Source organism: Erpetoichthys calabaricus (assembly GCF_900747795.2).
Source record: "Erpetoichthys calabaricus chromosome 1 unlocalized genomic scaffold, fErpCal1.3 SUPER_1_unloc_2, whole genome shotgun sequence".
In the NCBI taxonomy this organism is placed as follows: domain Eukaryota; kingdom Metazoa; phylum Chordata; class Cladistia; order Polypteriformes; family Polypteridae; genus Erpetoichthys; species Erpetoichthys calabaricus.
In genome coordinates this window covers 933,859-958,684 of record NW_026261585.1, presented here as the reverse complement: position 1 = coordinate 958,684, position 24,826 = coordinate 933,859, and the positions used below count along the sequence as shown (strand labels likewise).

The following is a 24,826-nucleotide window of genomic DNA, read 5'->3' as shown; positions in this document are numbered from 1 at the left end:
ACAGAGAGACCTGCCTACCTTGGCCTCATCATTGGTGAGGATGTTCTTGGTGGCCAGGTTCTGCAGGATACTCCTGATGTCGTATTTAATCACATAAGCCAGGTAGGGCTTGTAGAACTCTGTGATCTTGAGGAGATCCTCATGAGAGAAGGTTTGTATTACTTTAGGAAACCTCTGTGTTAAACCTGAGATGGAAAGAGTAAAGATGAAAATTCAGAGATGCAGGTGTGATGGAGGCTCAGGGATCAGAACTCAGTCTGACATGACCACCTCTCTCAGTCCTAACTAGTGGGCTCATCTATTCACACAGTAAATATGAGAGAATAACATCAGTGACAGGCTGAACTGGTCTCATAACACAGTGGAGCTGGTGTATATTAGAAAGGGCAGAGGAAACACTTTTTACTGAGCAGACTCTGCTCCTTTAATATGAGTAGTTACATTCTTTACATGTTCTACAAGTCTGTGATAGCCAGTGTGGTTTGCTCGGTTAGTAATATCACTTCAAGAGAGGACCACCTAATCAACAAAATGATTATCAAGACACTCAATCACTGACCACAAAGCTCACTGAATGAGCTCTGATCTCCAAGGCTCATAGATCACAGCTGTCTTGGTCACCATAGTGTGGTCAGCTTCCAGCTCCAAAAGAAATGCTCATTCATGACTTTAAAAGAAACAGCAGCCTATGGTGATAAAACTGAATCAAAGGTCCTTTCCAGTCACAGATCCGGTGCTTTATTTGCTCATCAGATTTAACCAGAGTTCAGTTTGGGGTTTCAAGCCTAAACCATGAATGTCCTTTTGTTGTGTGATGGAGTCTCCACAGACATTTCAGCTGATCCTTAAATTATGTCTTCATTCTCAGATGCCTCAGATGACCACAATGCTGGTAGATTCACAGTTTTTCCCTTCATTTTACTGTTCAGGTGGTGGTAGTGCAGTCAGCTTTCTGCTCCTCTTCTTATTCTGATTATCTGGCCTTGTGTGCCACAGAATGCCAAGCCAAATGGGACAATGCCAACTTGTCCTAAACAGGAGTAGAGCTACTGGCTCACATCACAACCAACTTTTGCTCCAGCAGTAAATGTTTTTTTTTCTAACTTTAACGCCCCAACTCTTTCATCAGTGTATGTGTGTGCATTATGATTTTGTGACGTCTATAATATAAGACGTCTATAAGCCTGCACTCCACGAAGAGCGACAGACAAAACAATCTGAACTGAACTGAAACAGCGACGTCACAGGATCAGCCTGTCAGTTTATGTCTGATTATTGAGGTGCTAATGGTCGGCTGTTCCAATGTTTGAAGAGTGAGGTGAGTGGCAATTCAATGTCATGTGATGTTGATGCATCCAATCAGGTTGGCCTCCTATTTTTCATGTCATCTCTCAGCCAATCAAAATGCACACACAACAGTGGTGAAGATGAGGCACAATTGGCAGAGTTGGCTTTTGGGGTAATTTTCATAATAAGTTTGGACTTCTTGAAGAACAAGCCCCCCGTTCTTTAGACAATTGGCTGCAATGCCTCTTTTGTATGTCAGGTGATTTTTAAAGTTGTCTTGTTGTTCTCTGAACAGTTGACTTAATGAATCCTGCATACAAGGGACTGATGGGTACTAACAAGCCTGCCACTCACCTTTTAGTGGTACAACTTTAGGTAGCTACACATTTATCTATATAATAAAAGCCATCGTGGCGTCCGTGTCCGTGTCCGGGTCCAGGTTCCTTTTGGCTGTATAGCCACCCCCGTAGAAAAGCCCCAGTCCTTCCCCTCTCAGAATTCCTGCTTACCCCCCTCCATTCTTTCCCCTTTGTGCACGTGAGTATTTCGAGCCCCGCGTCTGAGTCGGATGGTTCCCCTGGTCACCAATTCGTGTGTTTCAAGCCGCGATTTTCTATTTTCTCCCTTCCGGCCCACTATGCCTTTCCGTCTTCAGATACCCATGCGCACTTGTACGGAGGAGACCTTATCGAACAATGCCGAAACGAAAGGCAACTGAACCTGCTGCTGCGAGAGAGGACACATTACAGCGTCATCACGAAGCAAAGAGACAAAGGCGTGCCAGTCGCTCGCAAGAAACGGACAGTCAGCATTCACACAGATTAGCTCAACGACACGTCTCTACCGCACAACGAAAGGCAACTGAAACCCCTTCTGATTAGTCTGCGTCCCACACTTCGTGAATCATGGGTTTTGTTTTGAAATTTTGTTTCCCATGCAAAAATCAAATGCGGTGCGATGAAGGACCCAGTTCACGACTGGCAGCCGCGTTTAAACAGGGAGTCCTTCAACTGTGGTCATCCAACGCGCAGCGTAGCGTGCGCCGAGTCTCTAGTATTAGTAATAAACTAGAAGAGCATTTAAACGTAAAGGTGTTCAGGAGTCAAATGAGGTCTCTGTCTCTCTCTCTCATGTTTTCGGATTCATTGTGACTCCTAGAAGGAAAACCAACCAACTGCTGGGCCTGGAAACGTGTGTAAGCCATTTGTTAAGCAGAATTTGGGATTTATAAAACACAAACTTGATGTGTAAGTTGTGTTAAAGTTAGAGAAGTATGTGAACATCATTAAATTACACTTAGACTATTGTGGAGTTGGCATTTCAGGTACTGTAAGCAGCAGTGAAGTGAAGTGAACAGAAAATCATTTTTATTGCATCTTTGAATGCAGAGTCAGTCACACTGTGATGTTAGTCTGTTCTTCCATTTGTCCGTTTTCTATACCCGACTCTTCTAAACCCATAACTGAACTGGGATTGAGCCATTCATCTTTGATGGAATCTGTAATGTCGGCTCCAGGATGTCTAAATCTGCTAGTAAGTCAGTCATCTTCACGAAATAAAACACATCTACCATTAAAAACATCTAAATGGCAGAAAAATCTTATATATTTTAAGTCTGTTTCTCTATGTGTTTTAATTGTGGTAAAATGAACACTTTCTTATTTTAAGAAGTTAGAAGACTAAGATCTGTTTTAAAATAAACACTCACATTACAGGCCTTATCTCCCATTCTGTGTTTGTCTCGTCTTTCCATCTTGGTGCTTTTTTCAGTGTGCATAGCATAACATTCAGATGCGACTTAATTAACTGATTTAGTAGGGTGTTGTATCATGTCAGCCATTAGGAATGCAATGAGAAATCAAGCAAAATGACCCCTTTAATTGGCTAACTGAACAGATTACAACATGCCAGCTTTCAAGGCAACTCAGGGCCCTTCAGGTAGTTTGTAATTAACTGATTTGGTTTGACTGATAATTAGCTGTAATTAACTAATTTGAAAGTTGGAGCATTTTCTGTTATTGCTTCATGAAAGAGACAGATATCACATTTTTATTTTTTAACAAGTTATATGTGCGATGTGTGACAAAGGGTTGCTCAGAGCGCTGTGCTGTTGTACAGGCAGGCTTAAGAATCAGGCAGACATGCACCGCCATTTCAATGATTTTACAAACAAGAGAGATCAATAAGGCTGCTGTGTGTTTAGATTTTCTTATAAATGTTATATATATATATATATATATATATATATATATATATCTTATATAAACGTCTATGCATGGAAGTGTGGGTGTCTGTCTGGCCCAGAAGTTGAGCGTTGGAATCGGGGTAAGGTCTCCAACTCCAAGGATACACAAGCGAGATGAGCACGCCGGCAAACGAAACCTCCAAAGAAACTTTCAATTACCTGACATCTCGACATTTCAGTTTTTTTCTTATGATTTCAGTCATTTCTAGGACCTCGTGCTTTTTACAGCACAGGCTTACACATCCAATTTATATATATTGTGGCAAGCGGCTGGGTTGGTACCCAGCCGGGACTCCCAGAAGGTCTGGAGGAGGGCTTATGCCTCGTCCAGACCAGACAGACAGACAGACAGACAGACAGATAGATAGATAGATAGATAGATAGATAGATAGATAGATAGATAGATAGATAGATAGATAGATAGATAGATAGATAGATAGATAGATAGATAGATACTGTACTTTATTAATCCCAAGAGGAAATTCACCACGAGGGGGCGACTGCCATGGTGGCGGGGATCACAGGAACAGAGTTTAGATGCTTAGCCCTATAGTGGCCTGTGGTCACCACCAGGGGACATCCAAATGCCTGAGGAGCCCTGGCCCTCAGCACTTCCACCACACCCACAAGTGCTGGGGACAAGAAGACCAGGGTCACCCGGAGTGTACCAGGGAGTGCCAGCAGTTGCACATTGGGAGGCACCTGGAGCACATCCATGTTGGTTTAAAAGGGGTCGCCTCCCTCCATTTGATGGCTGAAGTCGGGAGAGTAGAAGGACAGAGCTCAGGAGGAGAAGAGTGGAGGTGGCCAGAAGAAAGGCATTGTGTACAGGGCCTGGACTGAGGGTGATTGGTGCTGTGGCACTGGGGTTGTGTGTGCACTTGTAAATATGGAAACTGTAAATAAACGTGTGGTGGTTGGTATACCATCGGTGTCCGCCTGTCTGTGTCAGGGCTGTTCCCCACTATATATATATATATATATATATATATATATATATATATATATATATATATATATATATACAGATCGGAGTCCACACCTGAACTAACATTGGGGAGGCTGTTCCATTAATATGAAGCAGACAGGAAGAACTGGGAATTCATGGACTGGAAATGAGATCATGAGGAGGAGGGTTCTGGGAGGCGGAAGAGATGTCACCTGTAGGCAGGACTTGTAGCCCTGAAGTGACCTTACTGGGAGGGTTCTTTGGTTGGTCTGCAGAGGGACAAAGGGAGAAAGCATTAAATGACAGTGCCAACCCCTGGTTTGGATAAGAAACAACATTATTTAAGAGAGAAACCATTTCCGATTTGCACATGTGTGACTATAAAGTGTTGTTCGCTTTTCTATGATTGTATCCACATCAAGAGCGACTCGTCATGTTTTATTGAAAATTGTTTCATCATGGCTGGGATCTATCACACAATCTACCTTTTTCATTTGCAGAATAAGTTGGTTTTTTTTCACATGTGATGTGACATGCATGTAGCTTGGCTCTTTCAGGAATATGTTAATTTTTTAACAAAAAACGAAAGTCAGTTTATTTAATTTATTTATTTAATTTATTTATAAAGCACTTTAAAAACAACCTCAAGGCTGACCAAAGTGCTGTACAAAGAAAAACAACACATAAGAGCTGAAGACATTCTTAATAGAAAGTATACAAATAGCCACCATATTATACAGGGTTAAAAGCCAGAGAGTAAAAATGTGTTTTTAAAAAGGATTTAAAGGCAGCTAGCGAAGGAGCCTGCCTAACATGCAATGGCAAATCGTTCCAGAGTTTTGGGGCTGCAACTGAAAAAGCTCGCTCACCTCGGAGTTTGCATCGTGCCCTGGGAACGCGTAAAAGCATCTGGTCTGGTGACCTGAGGGAGCGAGAAGGTACGTAAGGGTGCAGCAGTTCCAACAAATAAAGAGGGGCACACCCATTAAGAGATTTAAAAACAAATACAAGGATCTTAAAATGGATTTGAAAACGAATTGGAAGCCAGTGGATGGAAGCCAAAATCGGGGTAACATGCTCATGCTTTCTTGTGCCAGTTAAAAATGGAGCAGCAGCGTTTTGCACCAGCTGTAGGCGAGCCATGGAGGCCTGGCTAATTCCAAAAAGAAGCGCATTACAGTAATCTAGACGAGATGTTATAAAAGCATGTATCACTGTTTCAAGGTTGCGCTTAGACAACACAGGCTTGATTTTTGACAGCCACCTCAACTGGAAAAAGCAAGATTTTACCACTGCATTCACATGGCTATCAAGTTTGAAAGTGGAGTTCAGTTTTACACCTAAATTTGTGATCATTGATTTCTCAAATTGAGCCACAGTGGAAAGGTCGATGCAGGGGGTCCCACTGGTGCTATTGGGCCTAAATAGCATGACTTCTGTTTTGTTCTCATTAAAATTTAGAAAATTTACTGCCATCCAATAAGGCAATCAAGCAGGGGCTGGACAGAACATGGACCTTGGCGCTTCAGAGGGAAATACACCTGACAGTCATCTGCATAAAGATGAAAGGAAATACCGTGTTTCCGAAAAATAGCGCAGAGTGGCAGCAGGTACAAGGAGAACAGAAGAGACCCCAGGATGGAGCCCTGTGGTACCCCCCAGGGGAGGGCAACAGAGGTGGAAGTAAAATCATCAATACTGACACAAAAACTTCTGTCTGAAAGATAGGACCTAAACCATTGGAGAGCTAAACCTGCATGGCGGCACGGTGGCACAGTGGGTAGCGCTGCTGCCTCGCAGTTAGGACACCTGGGTTAGTTTCCCGGTTCTCCCTGCGTGGAGTTTGCCTGTTCTCCCCGTGTCTGCGTGGGTTTCCTCCGGGCGCTCCGGTTTCCTCCCACAGTCCAAAGACATGCAGGTTAGGTGGATTGGCGATTCTAAATTGGCCCTAGTGTGTGCTTGGTGTGTGGGTGTGTTTGTGTGTGTCCTGAGGTTGGTTGTCACCCTGCCCGGGATTGGTTCCTACCTTGTGCCCTGTGTTGGCTGGGATTGGGTCCAGCAGACCCCCGTGACCCTGTGTTCGGATTCAGCGGGTTAGAAAATGGATGGATGGATGGAAGTCAATGCAATAAGTTTATTGTTATGTGTATTAAAATACGATGAAAGTCTTATATGCACTTTTCGTCATGCAGCCCACTGAGAATCTCGTTCTGCTAGCTATGGAAACAATAACACAGAATGTAATGAGCAAAGAAGTAAGCACAGTTTTAGGAAATTAGGAAAAAAATATTATTTTAGTGGCCATCTTTATGGAGCGGCATGGTGGCACAGGGGGTAGTGCTGCTGCAGTTAGAAGACCTAGGTTCACTTCCAGGTTCCCCCCTCTGTGGAGTTTGCATGTTCTTCCCGTGTCTGTGTGGGTTTCCTCCAGGTACTTCGGTTTCCTCCCACAGTCCAAAGATATGCAGGTTGGGTGCATTGGTGATTCTAAATTGTCCCTAGTGAGTGCTTGGTGTGTGTGTGTGTGCGCCCTGCGGTGGGTTGGTGCCCTGCCCGGGGTTTGTTTCCTGCCTGTGATGGCTGGGATTGGCTCCAGCAGACCCCCGTGACACTGTAGTTAGGATATTGTGGGTTGGATAATGGATGAATGGATGGACATGTGCATGTCATTCAAAGCCAAGGCAGAACATAACCACAAAAAAAACAATACTGCAGGAAAACAAGTAGAACATAAGTGATGGGTGGGAAGTGGAGGGAACTTGGGGGTTGTTGGGGTTGTGATTGCAGGAGGGTGGGCCACCGCTGCTACCTGAGCAAGGTTCCCGGGCCAGTTGAGAGATATCATCTGTACAGCATGTCCTGGGTTTGCCCTGAGGTCTCCTCCTAGTTGGGAATGCCTGAAACAGCTTCCCAAAGAGGTGTCCTAATCAGATGCCTCGACCATCACAACCTGCTCTTTCGAATGTGGAGGAGCAGCAGTTATACTATGAGATCCTCCTAAATGCCTTCACCCTTTCTTTATAGGTGAGCCCAGACACTCTGCAAAAGAAAATAATTTCTGCCATTTGTATCCACAGTCTAGTTCTTTCATTCACTATGTAAAGCTTGTGAGATACTTAAACTCTTCCACCTCATCCCCAAAATGGAGACTGCACTCCACATTGTTCCATCTGGGAATCATGACCTCAGACTTGGAGGTACTGATCCTCATCCTGACCACTTCACACTTGACTGCAGTCAACCCTAGTGAACACCTGAAGTCACAGCACGATGAAGCCAGCAGGACCACATCATCTTCAAAAAACAGAGATATGATCCTGAGGTCATCTAACTGGACACCATTCTCTCCTTGGCTGAACCTAGAAATTCTGTCCATAAAAATTATGAACTAAATTCGGTGACAAATGGGGGGAGTCACACACACCTGAATTGAGTCGGATTTACTGCTGGCAATGCAGACCAAGGCTTTACTCCAATTGCACAAGGACAGAATAGCCCACAACAGTGGGCCTGGTACCCCATACTCCCAAGGTACCCCCAAAGGGCTATAGTGGGGTGTTGTGACGATCATTCTTCAGAAATAGAAAAGGCATGTTTGTTTAAACTGAATCCTTTGCCACTTCAAAGTGGATGTATTTGGTAAGTTTTTATAGTTTATTAAATACAAGGGGGCTCCGCCCCCTGCTCACTTCGCTCGCCTACCCCTGGCATTGGGTATCCTGAAATACATTTGTCGAGCTTGTTCGTTTTGGAGCTGTACCCGCTTTGCTTGCGGCATTTCAGACGCACGTTGTAGGCGCCTATGTTTGATTATATCCAGGCGGGTTCGTGTTTGTATGTCCGTCAGTCGAGCTCGTTCGTTTTGAACCCGTGCCTGCTTTGCTTCCGCAGTTTCAGACGCGCGTTGTAGGTGCCTGCGTTCATTGATCTTATCCAGGCAGGCTCGTGTTTGTATCTCCGTCAGTCGAGCGGATATTTATCTAAAGGAGGCAGTCTAACCTGACCCTCTTGACAACAACGTTTAAACTCATTAGTTGTATTGCCAGTTGTTTCTTCATTGAAGTTAAGTGAATGACAATGACTGCAAACGATATTCATTCATCCTAATGAATTTTCATTAATAGTGGACTCATTGCAGAATGCGTTGTCAGCTAATTGGCGGAATTGTTTAGCGGCTGTTTGTCATTCCTTTCTTTGCCGTTTATCTATTGCTTCTGCTGTTTGAGAGGCGCATTGTAGGTGCCTGCGTGCATTAATTCTATTCAGGCGGGCTCGTTTCTGTATGTCCGTTAGTTGAGATGTTTCGTTTTGGAGCCGTGACTCCTGTGGTTGCGTTGTTTGAGAAGTGCGTTGTAGGCGCCTGCGTTCATTGTTTTTATCCAGGCGGGCTCGTTTTTGTAGCCCCGTCATTATGCTGTTTAGTGTGGATGTTTAGTTCAGAAGCGCGTTGTAGGCGCCTGCTCCTTTTCGTACTTTCCCGCGCCTTCCGTACTATCTTTGTGGACCTTTGGGGCCTCCGTAGCCTCTTCCGTTTGACTCTGGGGTGCAGCGCAGAATCCTCTTTTTTGTGTGGCTGTGTCGTTAGTCGTTAGCTATGAGCGCGTTGTTGCTTCATGTCTTATTTACATTATTTGAGCTCTTTCATTTTTCATCCATGACTCCTTCATTTATGGTGGATCAGACTCCGCTTGCGGTTTATGAGACGCGAGCTGTAGGCGCCTGCGCACTATGTCTCCTGCGTCCATCGCCGTGTACCTGCGTCCATGCCATCCGGTTTACCATTCTCGGTTAGTAATATGGATTCTTCTTGTAAAATGGTATTAGACTCAATTGCTCTAAGCAATCCTGCCTGATATGCCGTGCTCTTCTTATGTGGATTTGTGGATTACCTGTAGAAAGAGGCAGCACAAAGCCCCCCTGACTCCGGACCCTCTTTGACGGTGTCATGCTCGCACTGCACTGCATTCTGCTTTTGTGAATGGCTGTGTTTTTAAAGGTCGCTCTTATCTGAAAGCTGTGGTGCTTCATGTGTGTCTTTTAAGGAGCACTGCAGAAGCACCAAGAGCAGAAAAGTAAAAGAGTGATGATAAAGAGCACACTAATATGACATGAACTTACTGTTAACAGCACATATGGAACATTTAAACAACATTCAACTATGGAGTTGTAAAAGCACTGCTCAGTGGCAATCAGATGTGAAGTCACAAAGATTAAAACACAAGCAGCAAGATTCCAGCACAGTGAGTGATAGAAGCAAGCAGTCCACACACTCAACATTCACAAAGCAAATAAAATGTTAAAAAATAATAATAACACACAAGGAATTTGGTTTTGTGCATAAAGTGTGTGTCTTTCAAACTGTTTGGAATGAATATTTTGAAATTCAAGAAGAAAGTCTCCATGTTTTTCTCACCAGACAGAGCAGCAATGTCTTTCTCAGATCTTCCTTTAATGGAGATCATTGACACAATCTTCTTACACAAGTCGTCTTCACTCATCTTTAGGTTTTGTGGTTTAAATGACTTTCTTCTAAAGGCTCCTTTCACCAGAGTTCAAGTGGGCTCTCAGCAGGCTAGGACTGTGGAAACAAAATAGAGAGGACATTAAAATTAAAATAATGACAACAGTTGAGTAGGGAGATGGCAGACTTAGGTGTGTCACTCATTTGAACACTTAAAGGACATGATCTCCATGTGAAGGTCCACAAACATCTGAGTGTTTAGAAACTTAACAAGAGACTCAGGAGTTGAACTCCAGTTGTGAACCTCGAGTAAGAAAACAATAAAACATTTTTGTGACATGTCAACTCAATGACCATGTCCACTCCTGATCAGTCTGGAGCCCCTTAAAGTTCTCCAGTGAATGTGGGAGCCTGCAGGGTTGAAGTCACAGGAGGTTGTCCTCACGTTGTTTGACAGTCTTAACACCTTTTGTGGAAAGAGAGCTGCTGCAACTTCACAGAGAAGCTTCACTTTTACTGTCAATCGCAATAAATGGTGAAATAACAACCTCTGTTAGAATCGGCATTATAAAATCAGATAGATTACTTTTTCATTAATTGATATTTCATTATCTTATTAATAACTTCACTTCATAAACATAAATATGGTTTCATTTTTTACTTCCTCCAAAATGTCCTTTCCTTGACACATTCATAGAGCTTCAATACAATGTGCTGTGAAGACCCAGCTGTTGTTCATCTTTGACAATAATGAACCAGAATATTTTCCCTTTGACATCTAGCAGTGTGATTTCTCTGAAGTGGTCAATCCTGCCAAATTCAGTTCTTTAGGAACAAAGTGTCCCTCTGGAAGAAAAAGTAGGAACATCAGCTTTGAACACTGGCAGAGTGACTACAACACCTTAGATATCCTACTCAGAGCCTGTAGACAGGTTTTGTACATTTTATACATGATGCCCGATAGTCCTGTGTAGATCCTACTTGAGCTTTTTCCACTACTGCCTTTACTTCTTCATTGGCGAAATCTGCTGTGCTGTAAGGGGTGTGTGGTTTAAAATTGGTAATCAAAGAGGTCATTCCATGCTGGGTTCCCCATGTGCTGCTGCTACCTTGTCTTCAACTTCTTCCTTACAGCTCACCAGTTTCCCACTTCTTGGCTTTTCCAGCAGTTTGTCTATGAACTGAAAGGGGATTTTGTAAAAGGCTTTTCTCTGTCGCTACTCCTCTATTTTCTTTTTCCAGATCATTTCTGTATCATTGAATGCTCCAAACGTCCTCATCCTTTGCACTACCTTAGAGCTTAGCTGGCTCAGGGCTTCCTTTTCTGTATCATCTGCTTTTTGACACTTTTCTTGAGTGTCCTTAGTTTATGAAGCCTTTCACTGCCTCCTACTGGGACCTGCTTACAGTTCGATTGTCTTACTTTCCTTCAAGCCAAAGGCATCACCACATGCCTGACACACAACCTGTACCATGGCATTAATTTCCTTGGTAGCATCTCCTTTCAGGGTGCTACCCAGTGTGATATGTATGTCTTCATCCAATTGTGCCCATTTATGATCTGCTGCCAGTGGTAAATTCAGCCATGGCTTCCTCTCGATATCCATTATGCCTTCGGATTCAGATTCTCTTCTTGTGCTCTGAGCAGATTCAGCAAAGAGTTCCGGGGCTCTGCGGTTTGATTCCTGGCCCTGATCCTCCATTGACTTACAAACCATACTAAGAGTTGACATTCTGAGGGATAGTAAGTGCTTTGCATGGTTGAATTTGCTCATTGCACTTGGACTTACTGTACCTTGGTGAATCTTTCCACCTCATTTATTCTTGAAGACTCTTGCCACATCCAAACTTGTACTCTTGTATCTTGTAAGGAACCTCAGGCGTAGGTGGCAATGACGGTTTGAGTGGTAAGTCCATTATATCATTCTTTGCCACAGGTGCATTTGACTTGGATAAGTGGGAAAATGATGTTTCATCTCATCTGTTGGCAGATAATTACTAGGACCGATATGTTCTCAAGGTTGTGATGGACCTTGTCCTCTTTTTGGAAATGAGGGTTATGCACTCCACGTCTAGCATCAGTGTAAGTTTTTGCTTTTTTTTTGCTGTTTTTGAAGGAAGATCATCAGCCTTGCAGTGAAGAGGATGAGGAAAGACATTGAGATGTATTTTTATTTTTCTATGATGAAGGGGAAAACATGTGGTGTAATAGCATGTGGTGTTATATGATACATTGGAAGACATTCTGAGAGAGTGCAGGTCTCCAGGAATTTGTTTGTAAGATAAGAGACTGAATGAAGCCTTTGAGATCACATTGAAAACTTTCAATGCCCTGTTTGCAGTCAGATGGTATACAGAGATGTGTATGTGATGAATATTATATCACTTGTGTTCAGAAATACTGCGGAGTCTGCAGATGTGAATTGACAAGTGTTGTCTGACACAAGAGTGTGCAGATTTCTGAAGATCTGGTAAGACTGAGATAAGGAAATGTATGACAATTTGAGTGGAACTAGGAACAGTGAAGGTAACTCCTGGCCACTTGCAATGATAGGCAGTCAGGGTTAGTGTATAAGTATAATTTCAGACAGCTGTTTCAAATCGACCCCAACATCTATTAACAGTTTCTATCAGGATTCATATGGAAATGGCACAGGTGTAGAAAAGGGAATTGGCTGTCTTATGAGAAGATTGGCAATGTTGAGAGTTTTTAACATGAACTTCAACCATGCTGTCTATATCTGGCCACCAATAGAGATGACACACACGCACTGTCTACTTTATACATATCTTTGGTGACATAGACAAGTGAATGCAACCAACATGTGACTCTGAGAGAAAGGAGCAATGAGGCGAGCACCACAGAACACATAACCATCTTGTACACTAAATTCATCTCGTAATCAGAAATATAGTAACTGTATCAACAGCATTAAGAGAAGATGGCTAACCATTGGTAATCTGAGCTTGCAAGGCAGATAAAGCAGAAGCAAACTCACCCAGTGACAGGGCAGTTAGAGCAGGAGACTAAATCACCACAAAGTCAGCTTTATTTTGGATGTTATTGATTTTAATAACAAATAACATTCCATACAAATAAGTCAAGTTTTACAAAACTTGGTTCAAAACAAATCAAACTCCACCTATGAGAAAGAGAGCAGGCCAGCAGAGTAAAACTTTAAGCTAGTAAAAATAAGTAAATAGATAAATTAATACATGAATAAAAAGAGAAAAAAAGAAAAAAAGGAAAAAAAGGGGGAAGAATCTGCTTCTTCAATTTAAAAGCTTATTCTAAACGTCATTGATTAGATCCTGCCAGGTTTTGAAAAAGTTCTGCACAGATCCTCTAACTGAGAATTTGATTTTTTTCCAGCTTCAAATAATATAAAACATCGGTTACCCACTGACTTAGAAGAGGTGAGTTAGGATTCTTCCAGTTGAGCGAGATAAGTCTGTGTGCCAATATTGAAGTAAAGGCAATCACAGTTTGTTTGTCCTTCTCCACTTTAAGCCCCTCTGTGAGCCCACCAGACACAGCTGTTAATGGATTAGGGGGGATTGTGACACCAAGGCTGTCTGAGAGGCACTTAAAGATTTCGGTCCAGAGTGATGTTAATTTGGCTCAGGCCCAAAGGATGTGACCCAGTGAGGCTGGAACTTGATTATAACGTTCACAGGTTGGATCTTGCACTGGAAACATTTTGGAGAATTTTAAACAAAACAGATGTGCTCAATTTTTAATTTTAAATTTAATAATTCTATGTTTTGCACATATGGAGCTCGAGTGAATTCTCTGCATTGCTATATTCCACTCCTTTTCTGATATGTTGAGTGAGAGATGCTTTTCCCACTGTCCTATTGGATCTTTGAAAGGCAGGGACTGAAAAATGTTTTTATATATTACAGAAATGCTGTCCTCAAGACTGATCAATATTTTTTCCGGAATAGAGGTTGGTGGGAGGTAAGGAGAATTGGGCAGGTTCTGTTTAACAAAGTTTCTAATTTGAAGGTAGTGAAAGAAATGTGTTGCTGGAAAGTTAAATTTGTAGTGTAATTGTTCATAGGCTGTAACGACGTTGTCTATGAACAGATCTCTAAGTGATTTAATCCCAAATGTTTTCCAGACATTAAAAACTGCATACATTTGAGAGGTTGGAAGAAGGTGGTTCTCATGCAGAGGTGTAGAGATAAAAACTTCCTACATTGGTTTCATATTCTGAGTGAGTGAAGCACAATTGGGTTGTTAGTATATTGGCGATGACTTGCATTTATTGGGGTACAAAACAAAGAATATAAAGAAGTACTGCAGGATTTTATTTCTATTGCAGACCAAGCCTGTGTGTGTTCATCTGTTTGTGTCCATGTCCAGGTTTTTATAGCTTTTATGTTTGCTGCCCAGTAATAAAACTGAAAGTTAGGTAGAGCCATGTCACCTTCTGCCTGAGGTCTTTGTAGGGTCGCTCTTTGGATACGTGGATGTTTTGAATTCGAAATAAATGAGGTTATGGTTGAATATAATTTCGAAAAACATTTTTTATTGATGTATATTGGAATAGTAGTATTACGTCAGGCACATTCTGTCAAACTGTCAATCATGACAGTCAAAGATGATTGATGATCTTAAGCCCCGCTCCTTTCTCTGATTGGTGGATTAAAATGATATGCCCACCCCCTTTCCTCGGATTGGTGGATGACAGCATATTATTTAACTGTGTGTGATTTTTAAAGGTCTTCTATCGAGCTAGTTAGCTCATGCTTTACACGCTAAGCCTTAAAAATCCTTTAACTTTAAAAGACCCACCGGTCCCGGACAGAGTAGTGGCGCGCTCCCGCACCGGGGCTCAGACAGCATTGGGTCAGAGGAAGGGAGCTTACACACAGATGTATGCGTTCTGTACACGCAGAGCCTGTCAGCTTTGAGCTCATGTGTCAAGTGTGTAGAGATAGAGAGAGCAGGGGCTGCTGAAAGCAGGGCAGCTTGTCTTTCTGTGGGAAACCTGATTCACTGCTGCTTGAGGAGTTTCTGTGAGATGGAAAGCTGCTTGACTTAGATAAAAAAAGCGGTTTACAAATGATAAAGCAAAGGTTATATAGATATTTTAAAATAATAGATAGATAGATAGATACAGGGGCATGACCCAACACAGTATATGCAGGAATGGCTATAAGGTAGATCTGGCCGGCAGGAGCATGTCTGGGCATGAGAAGGAGAAGGGGCCGAGAAGTGAGGGCCAGCCAACAGGTGCTGCCTGACCAGGGGCCAAGGCAGAGGCAGGTCTTTCATGTCCGGACATGTCGATCGGGAGAAGGGGCTGAGGGGTGGGAGTCTGGGAGGGGCGCATCATTTAAATACCCCAATCAGGTGGAGGGGTGGGATTAAGGCGAAGTCGAGGGCGGGTTGTCCTTCACCAATCCACCGACGGGGGGGCGGGGTCATCCTTTAAATCCACCAATCAGGTGGAGGGGCGGGGACAGGCTGTCATTCACCAATTTGAGGAAAGGGGGCGGCCACATCATTTTAATCCACCAAAGGGGCGGAGATAACAATAGTGTCATACTTACAAGATTTAATAGTAGGCAAGAAATTGTTATCTATAAAGAGAATATCAATTAATCAGTAGCAGCACAGGTGAGTAGAAGGAATATGCTCTTGAGTTTGGGTTTAGAAATCTCCAGGGGGTTATTTTTCGTACGTGGATTACTCGTTTAGCCGGATGTAATTGTTGATGATTTGGCCTGATCCTGGATCTATCGGGTTTCCAAACTCTTGCTGGATGTGTTGTCATAGCAGCACCTCCAAATGTTCAATGTAAGCAAGGATTAGCTCACACACTTAATCAGTGTCCGTTCATGGAATTCATTCAGTCATGACTTCGCCGTTCATGAATGAGCGACCAATTGATATCGGTGCGCAAATTATAAGAAGAGAATTTCATATAGAGAGGGTTTTGCGCGATCGGTAAGATCCTTTAATGCTCCCGGAGGAAATTCTTTTCGAAAGATACCGCTTTTGCCGAGGGGGAATATTGTACCTCAAAGATTTATTAGCTCCATATATTTGAAGTCAAACTCGGCAAAGTCGGGCTCTCACATCCATACAGACAGTATGCATTGCTTTGAGGTTTCTTGCAAGCGGCACTTTTTTTATATACTGTAGGCGATGCGGAAAATTTAACTAAAAGTGCAGTTTGCCAGGCAATTCGTAAAGTCTGTTTGGCTCTGAAATATTCCCTTCGGGTTTTCATTGTGTTTCCTGGACACCTGCGTGTGCAGACAATAAAAGAGGCGTTTCATGCCATTGCAGGTAGGTAATACACAGGCTAAAACACCCACAGCTCCATAAAGAATCTCACAATCAGCCTAACATTCTCATTATCCAGGATTTCCAAATGTGATTGGGGCACACGGGACTGATCAGAGTGGAGTTTGATCAAACATTATTCATTAGGAGGAGAGAGGTACATTTTCCAAATAATCAGACACAGTGTCTTCATCAAATATTTGACCTTCGTCAATATCTTGTTGGTCAGACACGGGTTCTAGGGATATGACATCCCCTGCAACTGACCCAACAAAAAAAAAAAAAAAAAAGAGGGCTATATGGAACATACCTATGGCACACATCGATGACAAATATATGCAATGACCATCCTTTACCTGAACTGAAGTGACCACTGCATCCTGCCACTGGTTCTGAGGAGGAGCTTCCCCCTGGAATGCCATCAGAAACAGGGCGATGGGCATTTTGCTGGAGAGCCAACTCTTCAACAGGGGTTAGGTCTGGACCGCGTGGACCTCCACCTGTTTTTTTGCTTGTCTGCCTTCTTATTAGCTTTAAAATTAATGTTTTTTTATATTATGATTATTTATGTCAACAATTCTTTAAATAGTTATATACCAATATTTACCAGTTTTAAGTATATTCTTGTACTTCACTTTAACCTGTTCCCATGTTCTCCTTGTGCTCACGTTTGATCTGGAATTATGACATATTAAATAATTAATCTGACACATAGGAAATGAAACGCTACATTCAGTAAGTACAAAGCACACCACTTAGCATTTAATTTGTCGGGCACTTTTTGCCAGCCGTCTTTTCTGGTTTGGGCTGCTTTTGCAGTGTTACCCCTTGTGCATATTAAATCTTGAAATTGTTCATGTCCTTCGAATGAAAGGTCTTGCTCCGCTTGTGTGATAAAAGGTGCCTATTCTTTCGTCATTTTGTTACAGCCTATCAAAGACTTGCTGATCATGTTTTCTAGACTCAATATTTATGGGCCTTTTAATCAGCGTGGGCGCACGCATTCATCTCGGATGATTAGATCCAGCTAGACTAATCTACTACACGACTGCGTTTGAAAAACCGACTTATCCCGGATGAGTTTCACCGGCATTAACTCATCCAAGATGAGGCATCTGATTTCGGATGATTTAAGTGACGAACGGAAACTACCCCCCTGGGGTCTGTTAAGTTGTGATTAGTTACAAACTGTGTAATTGTCTTTGCAGTGTTAGATGTCATCGCCCCTGTTGTAGGAGACCTATCTAGTCTGGATTTAAAACACAATTAAAGCCCCAGCCATTATAAAATTATGAATTTTTGATGTCCCTATCATTCACATTGGGTGCATAGATATTTATCAAAATCACTTTACAGTTAAATAAATTACCCATGATAATCACACATCTCCCTTCAGGGTTAGATACTACATCTGATACTGCAAATGAAATTGTTCTGTGTATGAGAATTCCCAAACCTCTAGTTTTCTTTGTAAAGCTGGAATGGAATATTTGTCCAGTCCAGTCTCTGTGCAGCTGAAACTTATCCTTGCTTAATAAGTGGGTCTCCAGTAAAAATACTAGTTTAACGTTTGGTCCTGTTAGGTGAGAGAATACTTGCTTTCTCTTTAATTCGTGATTCAGACCTTTAACATTCCAGCGCACAAAGTTAACTGTTTGGTCATGGAGACATTGCTTCTGAACCTTTGTTGTAATTTTGTAGTCTTAACTGAAAATAAGACAGTTTTGACCTTAATTTCCAATTTTCCCAGGAGTTATTGCCATGTAGCCTATTGTTGCATTGGCGCTTATAATTATAAGGATTAAAAGGACAGATTAGAGATAGCTTTCTCTCCCCCCTAGTCCCTCCACCCATTTTGCTTTCCCACATGAAGCTCAACCACACTTCACAAAGTCCCAGTCCTCTGACATACCTAGAGACAGAGCACGTCCAAAACAAAACAAGCCCCGCAACAGCGGCATATGAGGATAAGCATCTATATATATAATTCACTAAAACAGCCGACCATTGGAAGGCAAGGCGCAAGACAGAGCCCCGCCCGCCAACTCACCGAGCCCCGCCCACCAACAATTCACTACGCACGACACGACAGAGTCACGCCAGCCAACTCACCGAGCTATGCCCACCAACTCTAAGTCCATTGGATACGCACGACAGAGCCCCGCCCGCCAACTCACCGAGCCCCGCCCACCAACAATTCACTACGCACGACACGACAGAGCCATGCCCACCAACTCTAAGTCCATTGGATACGCACGACAGAGCCCCGCCCGCCAACTCTATCCCCTCGCAAACTTTTTTACATGCTGCATACAGTGATTCACATCCGTGACAAATATGCTTCTTCTTAGATGGTCCTACCGCATCGACCCTCGCTCTCAAAGCATACACACATCGACTTCTCAACTGTGACTCCGGAACAACTCAGTACGCGAGCTATATTAAGCATCACCAACGAAGACTCGCTACACCGTAATGAACAAGTACTGAAACTAATCCCTACCGACGAAGTAACTTTCACCAGCATTGCCTCCATCATCAAAAAAGATCCCGCAGATCAAGTTTCATTCCCCTAAGAATTTCTTAACAGTCTTACTCCCACTGGCATGCCTCCGCATAAACTCAAAATTAAAATAGGTTCAGTCATCATGCTTCTCAGAAACCATCCATGGCAAGCAAGATGCACGCAAGACAGAGCCACACCTGCCAACTCACAGAGCCCCGCCCACCAACAATAATTTACTAAGCAGCCGTGTGCGCAGATGATTTCCGCACGTGTTCAGTCTCTCCCTGTGCATTCCCTGTGTAGCGAGCAAGCAAGCGAGCAAGCCAGAGAGAGAGAGAGAGAGAGCACGACACACACACACACACACACACACACACACACACACACAAGAGAGTGAGACGCACACAAAGGCGCAAGAGAGAGAGTGACATACACACAAAGGCATGAGAGAGAGGGGGCTGGACGCATAATAATAATAATTCATTACATTTATATAGTGGTTTTCTCAGTACTCAAAGCGCTATCCACACAGGGAGGAACCGGGAAGCTAACCCACAATCTTCCACAGTCTCCTTACTGCAAAGCAGGAGCACTGAAACTGCACCACAAAGCAGTTAAAGAACGCACCGGGCTCAATTTTGTTTTCACTTCTGTTTACAGCGATCGGATCGTAGCGTGCATTGTTGCAATGTTACTTTTCTTGGTGGCTTATTACATTACGGATGTTTCACATGTTCATTTTTTTCCCTGTGCTTAAAACTCATTAAAAAAGTGTTTCTCAACTGTGACTCCGGAACAACTCAGTACGCAAGCTATATTAAGCGTCAACAACGAAGACTCAATACACCTTAATGAACAAGTACTGAAACTTATCCCTACCGACGAAATAACTTTCACCAGCGTGGCCTCCATCATCACAGGCGATACCACAGATCAAGTTTCATTTCCTGAAGAATTTATTAACAGTCTTACTCCCACTGGCATGCCTCCGCATAAACTCAAAATTAAAATTGGTTCAGTCGTCATGCTTCTCAGAAACCTCATGCCAGCAAGAAGTCTCTGTGATGGCACTAGACGGACTGTTACCAGCATTCACCGCAATGTACTGGAGTGTAAAACTATCGCAGCTCCTACTTCACAAACTGTCCTTATTCCCCGGATATCCTTGACCCCTTCAGATTCAAATTTGCCTTTTACTTTTACACGCAGACAATTTCCTGCAATGACAATTAATAAAGCACAGCGACAAACTTTCAAAACAATATGCCTGTATCTGCCAAACCCAGTTTTAAGTCACAGACAATTGTATGTTTCTCTCTCCAGAGTTCCATCTTTTCATTCACTCACAGTCGTATCCTCAAACCCACCCCATTTGGACAATTGTGTCATTCAGGAAGTGTTCACCCATTAATAAATAATTATGTGGCGTATGTTATGCTGCGGGTTGGCTAGTAAAATATAATCTTCAACAGTCTTGAGAGAGTAAACCCAGGGAATGATGTTAAACAGTAGCCATGGGTAAGCTTAGTAAGCCCTAATACAATAAACCAAGGGTATAATGTTAAACATCCATCCATCCATTTTCCAACCCGCTGAATCCGAACACAGGGTCACGGGGGTCTGCTGGAGCCAATCCCAGCCAACACAGGGCACAAGGCAGGGAACCAATCCCGAGCAGGGTGCCAACCCACCGCAGGACACACACAAACATACCCACACACCAAGCACACACTAGGGCCAATCTACTTTAAAAATATATATATATTTACACATACATACATAACTTCTTATATAATACCGTGGCTGTCCGATTGCCTATCCAGGATTTTAAATCATTTGTAGCTCGCAATCCGTTTGACCGATTGACCTGAAATTTGGTACACATATACTACGTCAGTCATTACCCAACCCATTATATACTAACACAGGGTCACGGGGGTCTGCTAGAGCCAATCCCAGCCAGCACAGGGTGCAAGGCAGGAACAAATCCCCTGGCAGGGCGTCAGCCCACTGCAGGACACCCACACACCAAGCACACACTAGGGATAATTTGGGACCGCCAATACACCTAACCTGCATGTCTTTGGACTGTGGGAGGAAACCGGAGCGCCCGGAGGTAACCCACGCAGACACGGGGAGAACATGCAAACTCCACGCAGGGAGGACCCGGGAAGCAAACCCAGGTCTCCTTAATGCAAGGCAGCAGTGCTACCACTGTGCCACCTTGCTGCTCCATATACTACGTGGAGTATACTATCTGCTTTCACAGTGATGATTGACCTTCAAGGTTATTCCTCTTTTTATTTTTATTTTATTTTATTGTGGAATCAACTCTCAGAAGCAGGCTGCAGGGCATCTGTGTGGCACATGCGCATGGGCACTGTTCTCATTCCCTGCCACCTTCGCCGTCACTTCCCCTACCTCTTCATATCGTAAATCATTCTTGTGGCAGATTGAAGACTTAAGTGCCAGCTTAAGAGAAAAATTAAGGAAAATGCACTAAGTGATTGCAACACAAACACTGTCTTAATCAGTTTTAACGCAAAAAGATGTCAGCGAAAAAAGAGAAGAAGCAGGCCGCTAGAGTGCAGAAAACAAGAACTGCTCATGAAGCAGCAAGCACATCAACCTCTGAGCAAACGAATGCTAAACATTCAGAGAAAGAGTATGAAAACTATGAATGCTCAAGTCAAGTGTATTCACTGCGCGTTATCATGGAGTGCGGGGTTACTGGTACTCATATAATTGTAATTAACCATAAACAAAATGTGGCTGAGAAGGGAAAAGGATGTATAATTACGGTACTAGTAACATTGCAAATGGATCAAACAGCCTGTAAGATCTTCTTTGCCATGCCATCACAGGATGCAACTCATGATCGTATTTTCAAAAAAGTCTTGGGTTTATTGTCAGAAATGGTCTCAGCAGTAGCAGGGAAGGAGAAGCAAAAGAGTCAGTCGGCAATGTGATTCTGTGACCCCAGATGATAAGTGTAGTTAAAACAGTGCAGTCACACTGCCCAGCATGCCACCCACATGGACAGGAAATTTCAACCCCACAAGCAAGCCCCCCATTTCTCAACAGCCCACATACATCCAAGATCCTATTTATCAATTCTGGAATACTCAAAGTGCTTTCAACTTTTGTGTTGTCGTACTTTGTATAACTTAATGATTGTATAACTAGCACACCAACACACCTTTATAATGCATTTTTTATTACTATGTATTTTCCTTTTGTCTTTCATTGACAAAAAAGAACAATAGGGAATAATGCCATCATTTTGCTGTGATAAATAATATTAATTCTTGGATATTTTAATGGACAGCATAGCTTTAAATGTTTACCTTTTGTAAGGACCATAGCAGTATAATTTAACACTAGAATTCCTGAAGCCTTTGAAAGCTTATGTCTTTGTAGACACAGAACACACATGAAATACAGGTGTTCCAAATAACGTTATATTATTTAACTTATACAGCTGCAGGTACCTCACTCCCAGATAATCAGGGCTTGAGCTGGAGGACTCTTTGCCCAAGCTGAGCTCCATCAAAAGAGGGGATGGTTGGACAGATGGGGATGGGACAGCAGGCTGCTTGCTGCTTGTGCTGATTGACACATTTACAAAACAAAAGACACTGATGGAGAGGTGCAAAAGGATTTAAGGTGGCCTGGGATCATGAGTTTAGGAATTCTAGTGTAAAACAACTGTAGATTTCAGAAATCAGAAACATTATATATGCTAAATTGACAAAAAAGTACTGTGATGACAAACAGATAATTTAAATGTTGTATAATATTAACTCTTGTTGTTTTCAATAGAAAACTTATAATGTTTTATAATTTTGTAATGGATATATTTGATTCATTTAAAAGGTAACTAACTAACTAACAACTCCTCTGGACTCACCACCTGCAGGAGGAACAGGGTCTTGCTACAATGTGACTTGGGCAGTGGTCAAAGGCAAGGGCCTTGGTGGACTGGAACCCAGACACACAGATTGATGTGAAATGTCACCTCTCTTGTGGGATAGAAGCTGGAGCTGGAGGGTGAGGTGGAGAGCTACCAACTAGATATACAGTAGTATCACCCACTTGGTTAGTTATGGAGGCAAACCCCTTAATAGAGGCTGCATTCTCCTTTACTCTGGAGTTGCTCAGGGTGAAAGGAGTCAAGCGAGGGTGGGCTTCTTATTGTTCATCTGCCTGGCCGATGCCATGTTGTATTTTGTCCTGAAGAACAAGAGGAATGCATCTTCAGAGGTGAGGAATGCCATCAGGCTGAAAAAGGACACCTTCCATGTATGGTTGGCACAGCAGACTCCTGAAGCAGCAGAGACGTACCAACAGGCCAAAAGGACAGTGGCCTTTTTGGTCAGGGAAGCAAAAATCTGGGTGTGGGAGGAGTTTAGAGAGACCATGGAAAGTGACTATCAATTGGGGTCAAAGATGATCTGGCAAACCTTCAGGCAACTCAAAAAAATGGAAGGGAGACATTCACCCAGGCTTAAGAGTGTGCTTCAATTATTGAGGTACAACATTCCTCATCCTTCCTGTAAAAGCTTATGCTAGAGTACTAGAAAGGAAACACTACCCAATCGTCGAACCTCAGATCCAGGACGAGCAATGTGGATTCATCCAGGCATTGGAATAGTGGGCCAGATCTTTACCCTGCCAAGGATTCTGGAGGGGGCATGAGAGTACAGCCATTCCAACTACTTGTGTTTTAAGGACTTAGATAAGGCGTATGACCATGTTCCTCAAGGACATCTGTGGGAATGCTGGGAGAGTATGGCATTCCATGGCCCCCTAATAAGAGTTATCCGGTCTCTGTATAATCACAGCGAGAGCTGTGTCCGCATACTCTGAAAAACACCAACACTATTTCCAGTCTTTGTGGGAAACCAAACTTGTGATTTTCATGGACAGGATATGAAGATGTACCCTGGGGGGTGGGGGGTCCAGTTCGATAACCTTATAATTGCATTGATAGTTTTTATAGACAATGTGGTCCTGTTGGCTTTATCTGGCTACAATCTCCAACATGTATTTGGAAGGTTTGTGACCGAGTGTGAAACGGCAGGGATGAGGATCAGCAAATCCAAATCTGAGGCCATGGTCCTTAGTAGGTAAAAGGTGGACTGTCCTCTCTGAATGGGAGGTGAGTTACTGCCTCAAGTTGGGGAGTTTAAGTACCATGAGTGAGTGAAAAAGTGATGGGGAGATCGACAGACAGATTGTGGTTGCGAATGCAGTTATGCGGTTGTTATACCGATCTGTAATAGTTAAGAAGATGCTGAGTCACAAGGCAAAGCTCTCTATTTACCAGTCAATCAACATCACTACTCTCACCTATGGTCATGAGCTTTGGATAATAACTGAAAGAATGAGATTACAAGCAGCTGAAATGAGCCTTTTCCACAGGGTAGCTGGGCCCTCCCTTTGGGATAGGGTGAGAAGTGCAGACATCTGGGAGAGGTTTGAAGTAGAGACTCTGACCCTTCGCATTGAGGGGATCCAATTGAGGTGGTTTGGTAATCTGATATGGATACCTCCAGGATGCCTCCCTGTGGAGGTTTTATGGGCATGACCAGCTAGGAGGAGATTCTGAGGACGACCCAGGGATTGCTGGGAGGAAAATATCTCCCAGATGGCATAAGAATGCCTTGAGGTAGCACAGTATGAATTGGCATGTGTGACTGGGGAAAGGGATGTATGCGCGTAACTGCTAAGACTGTTACCCCACCATCTCGGCTTTGGATAAGTGCTGGAAAATTAAATGAAATGTGAGTAACAATACAGCAACATTAGATAACAGCTTATGAGATGAAGCTTTGTGCCTCAATTACCAAGCACAACTTGCCTCATTCCTCTTTGGTGGAACCGAAACTGGCTGAGATAAACTTGGCTTGTCGATTTGGGCCAGGCTGACTCACTGACTGAACTTCATGGCATATCACCTCATGTTCACAGTAACAGAGTGCTGACTGGATGACTAAATAAATATGAACTGAACATTTCAAAGTATTTAAAGTTCAAACATGAAACAACAACCCTACAGACCATTACAGCCCATA

General features: G+C 43.0%; 1 protein-coding gene across 11 annotated transcripts in view; it reads right to left on the bottom strand.

The window, feature by feature from the left end:
* LOC114644775 (NACHT, LRR and PYD domains-containing protein 12-like) overlaps positions 1 to 24,826 on the bottom strand; it is an 86,395-nt gene that overhangs the window by 47,949 nt on the left and 13,620 nt on the right. For 10 of the 11 annotated variants that reach the window (XM_051921667.1, XM_051921670.1, XM_051921663.1 and 7 more), the window contains exons 2-3: positions 9,895 to 10,059; positions 19 to 185 (exon numbers count right to left, since the gene is read on the bottom strand). In XM_051921667.1, coding sequence (XP_051777627.1) covers positions 19 to 185; positions 9,895 to 9,979 — 252 coding nt within the window. In that variant the 5' untranslated portion in view covers positions 9,980 to 10,059. The remainder of the gene's footprint in view (positions 1 to 18; positions 186 to 9,894; positions 10,060 to 24,826) is intronic. The other variant, XM_051921668.1, reaches the window with a different exon arrangement.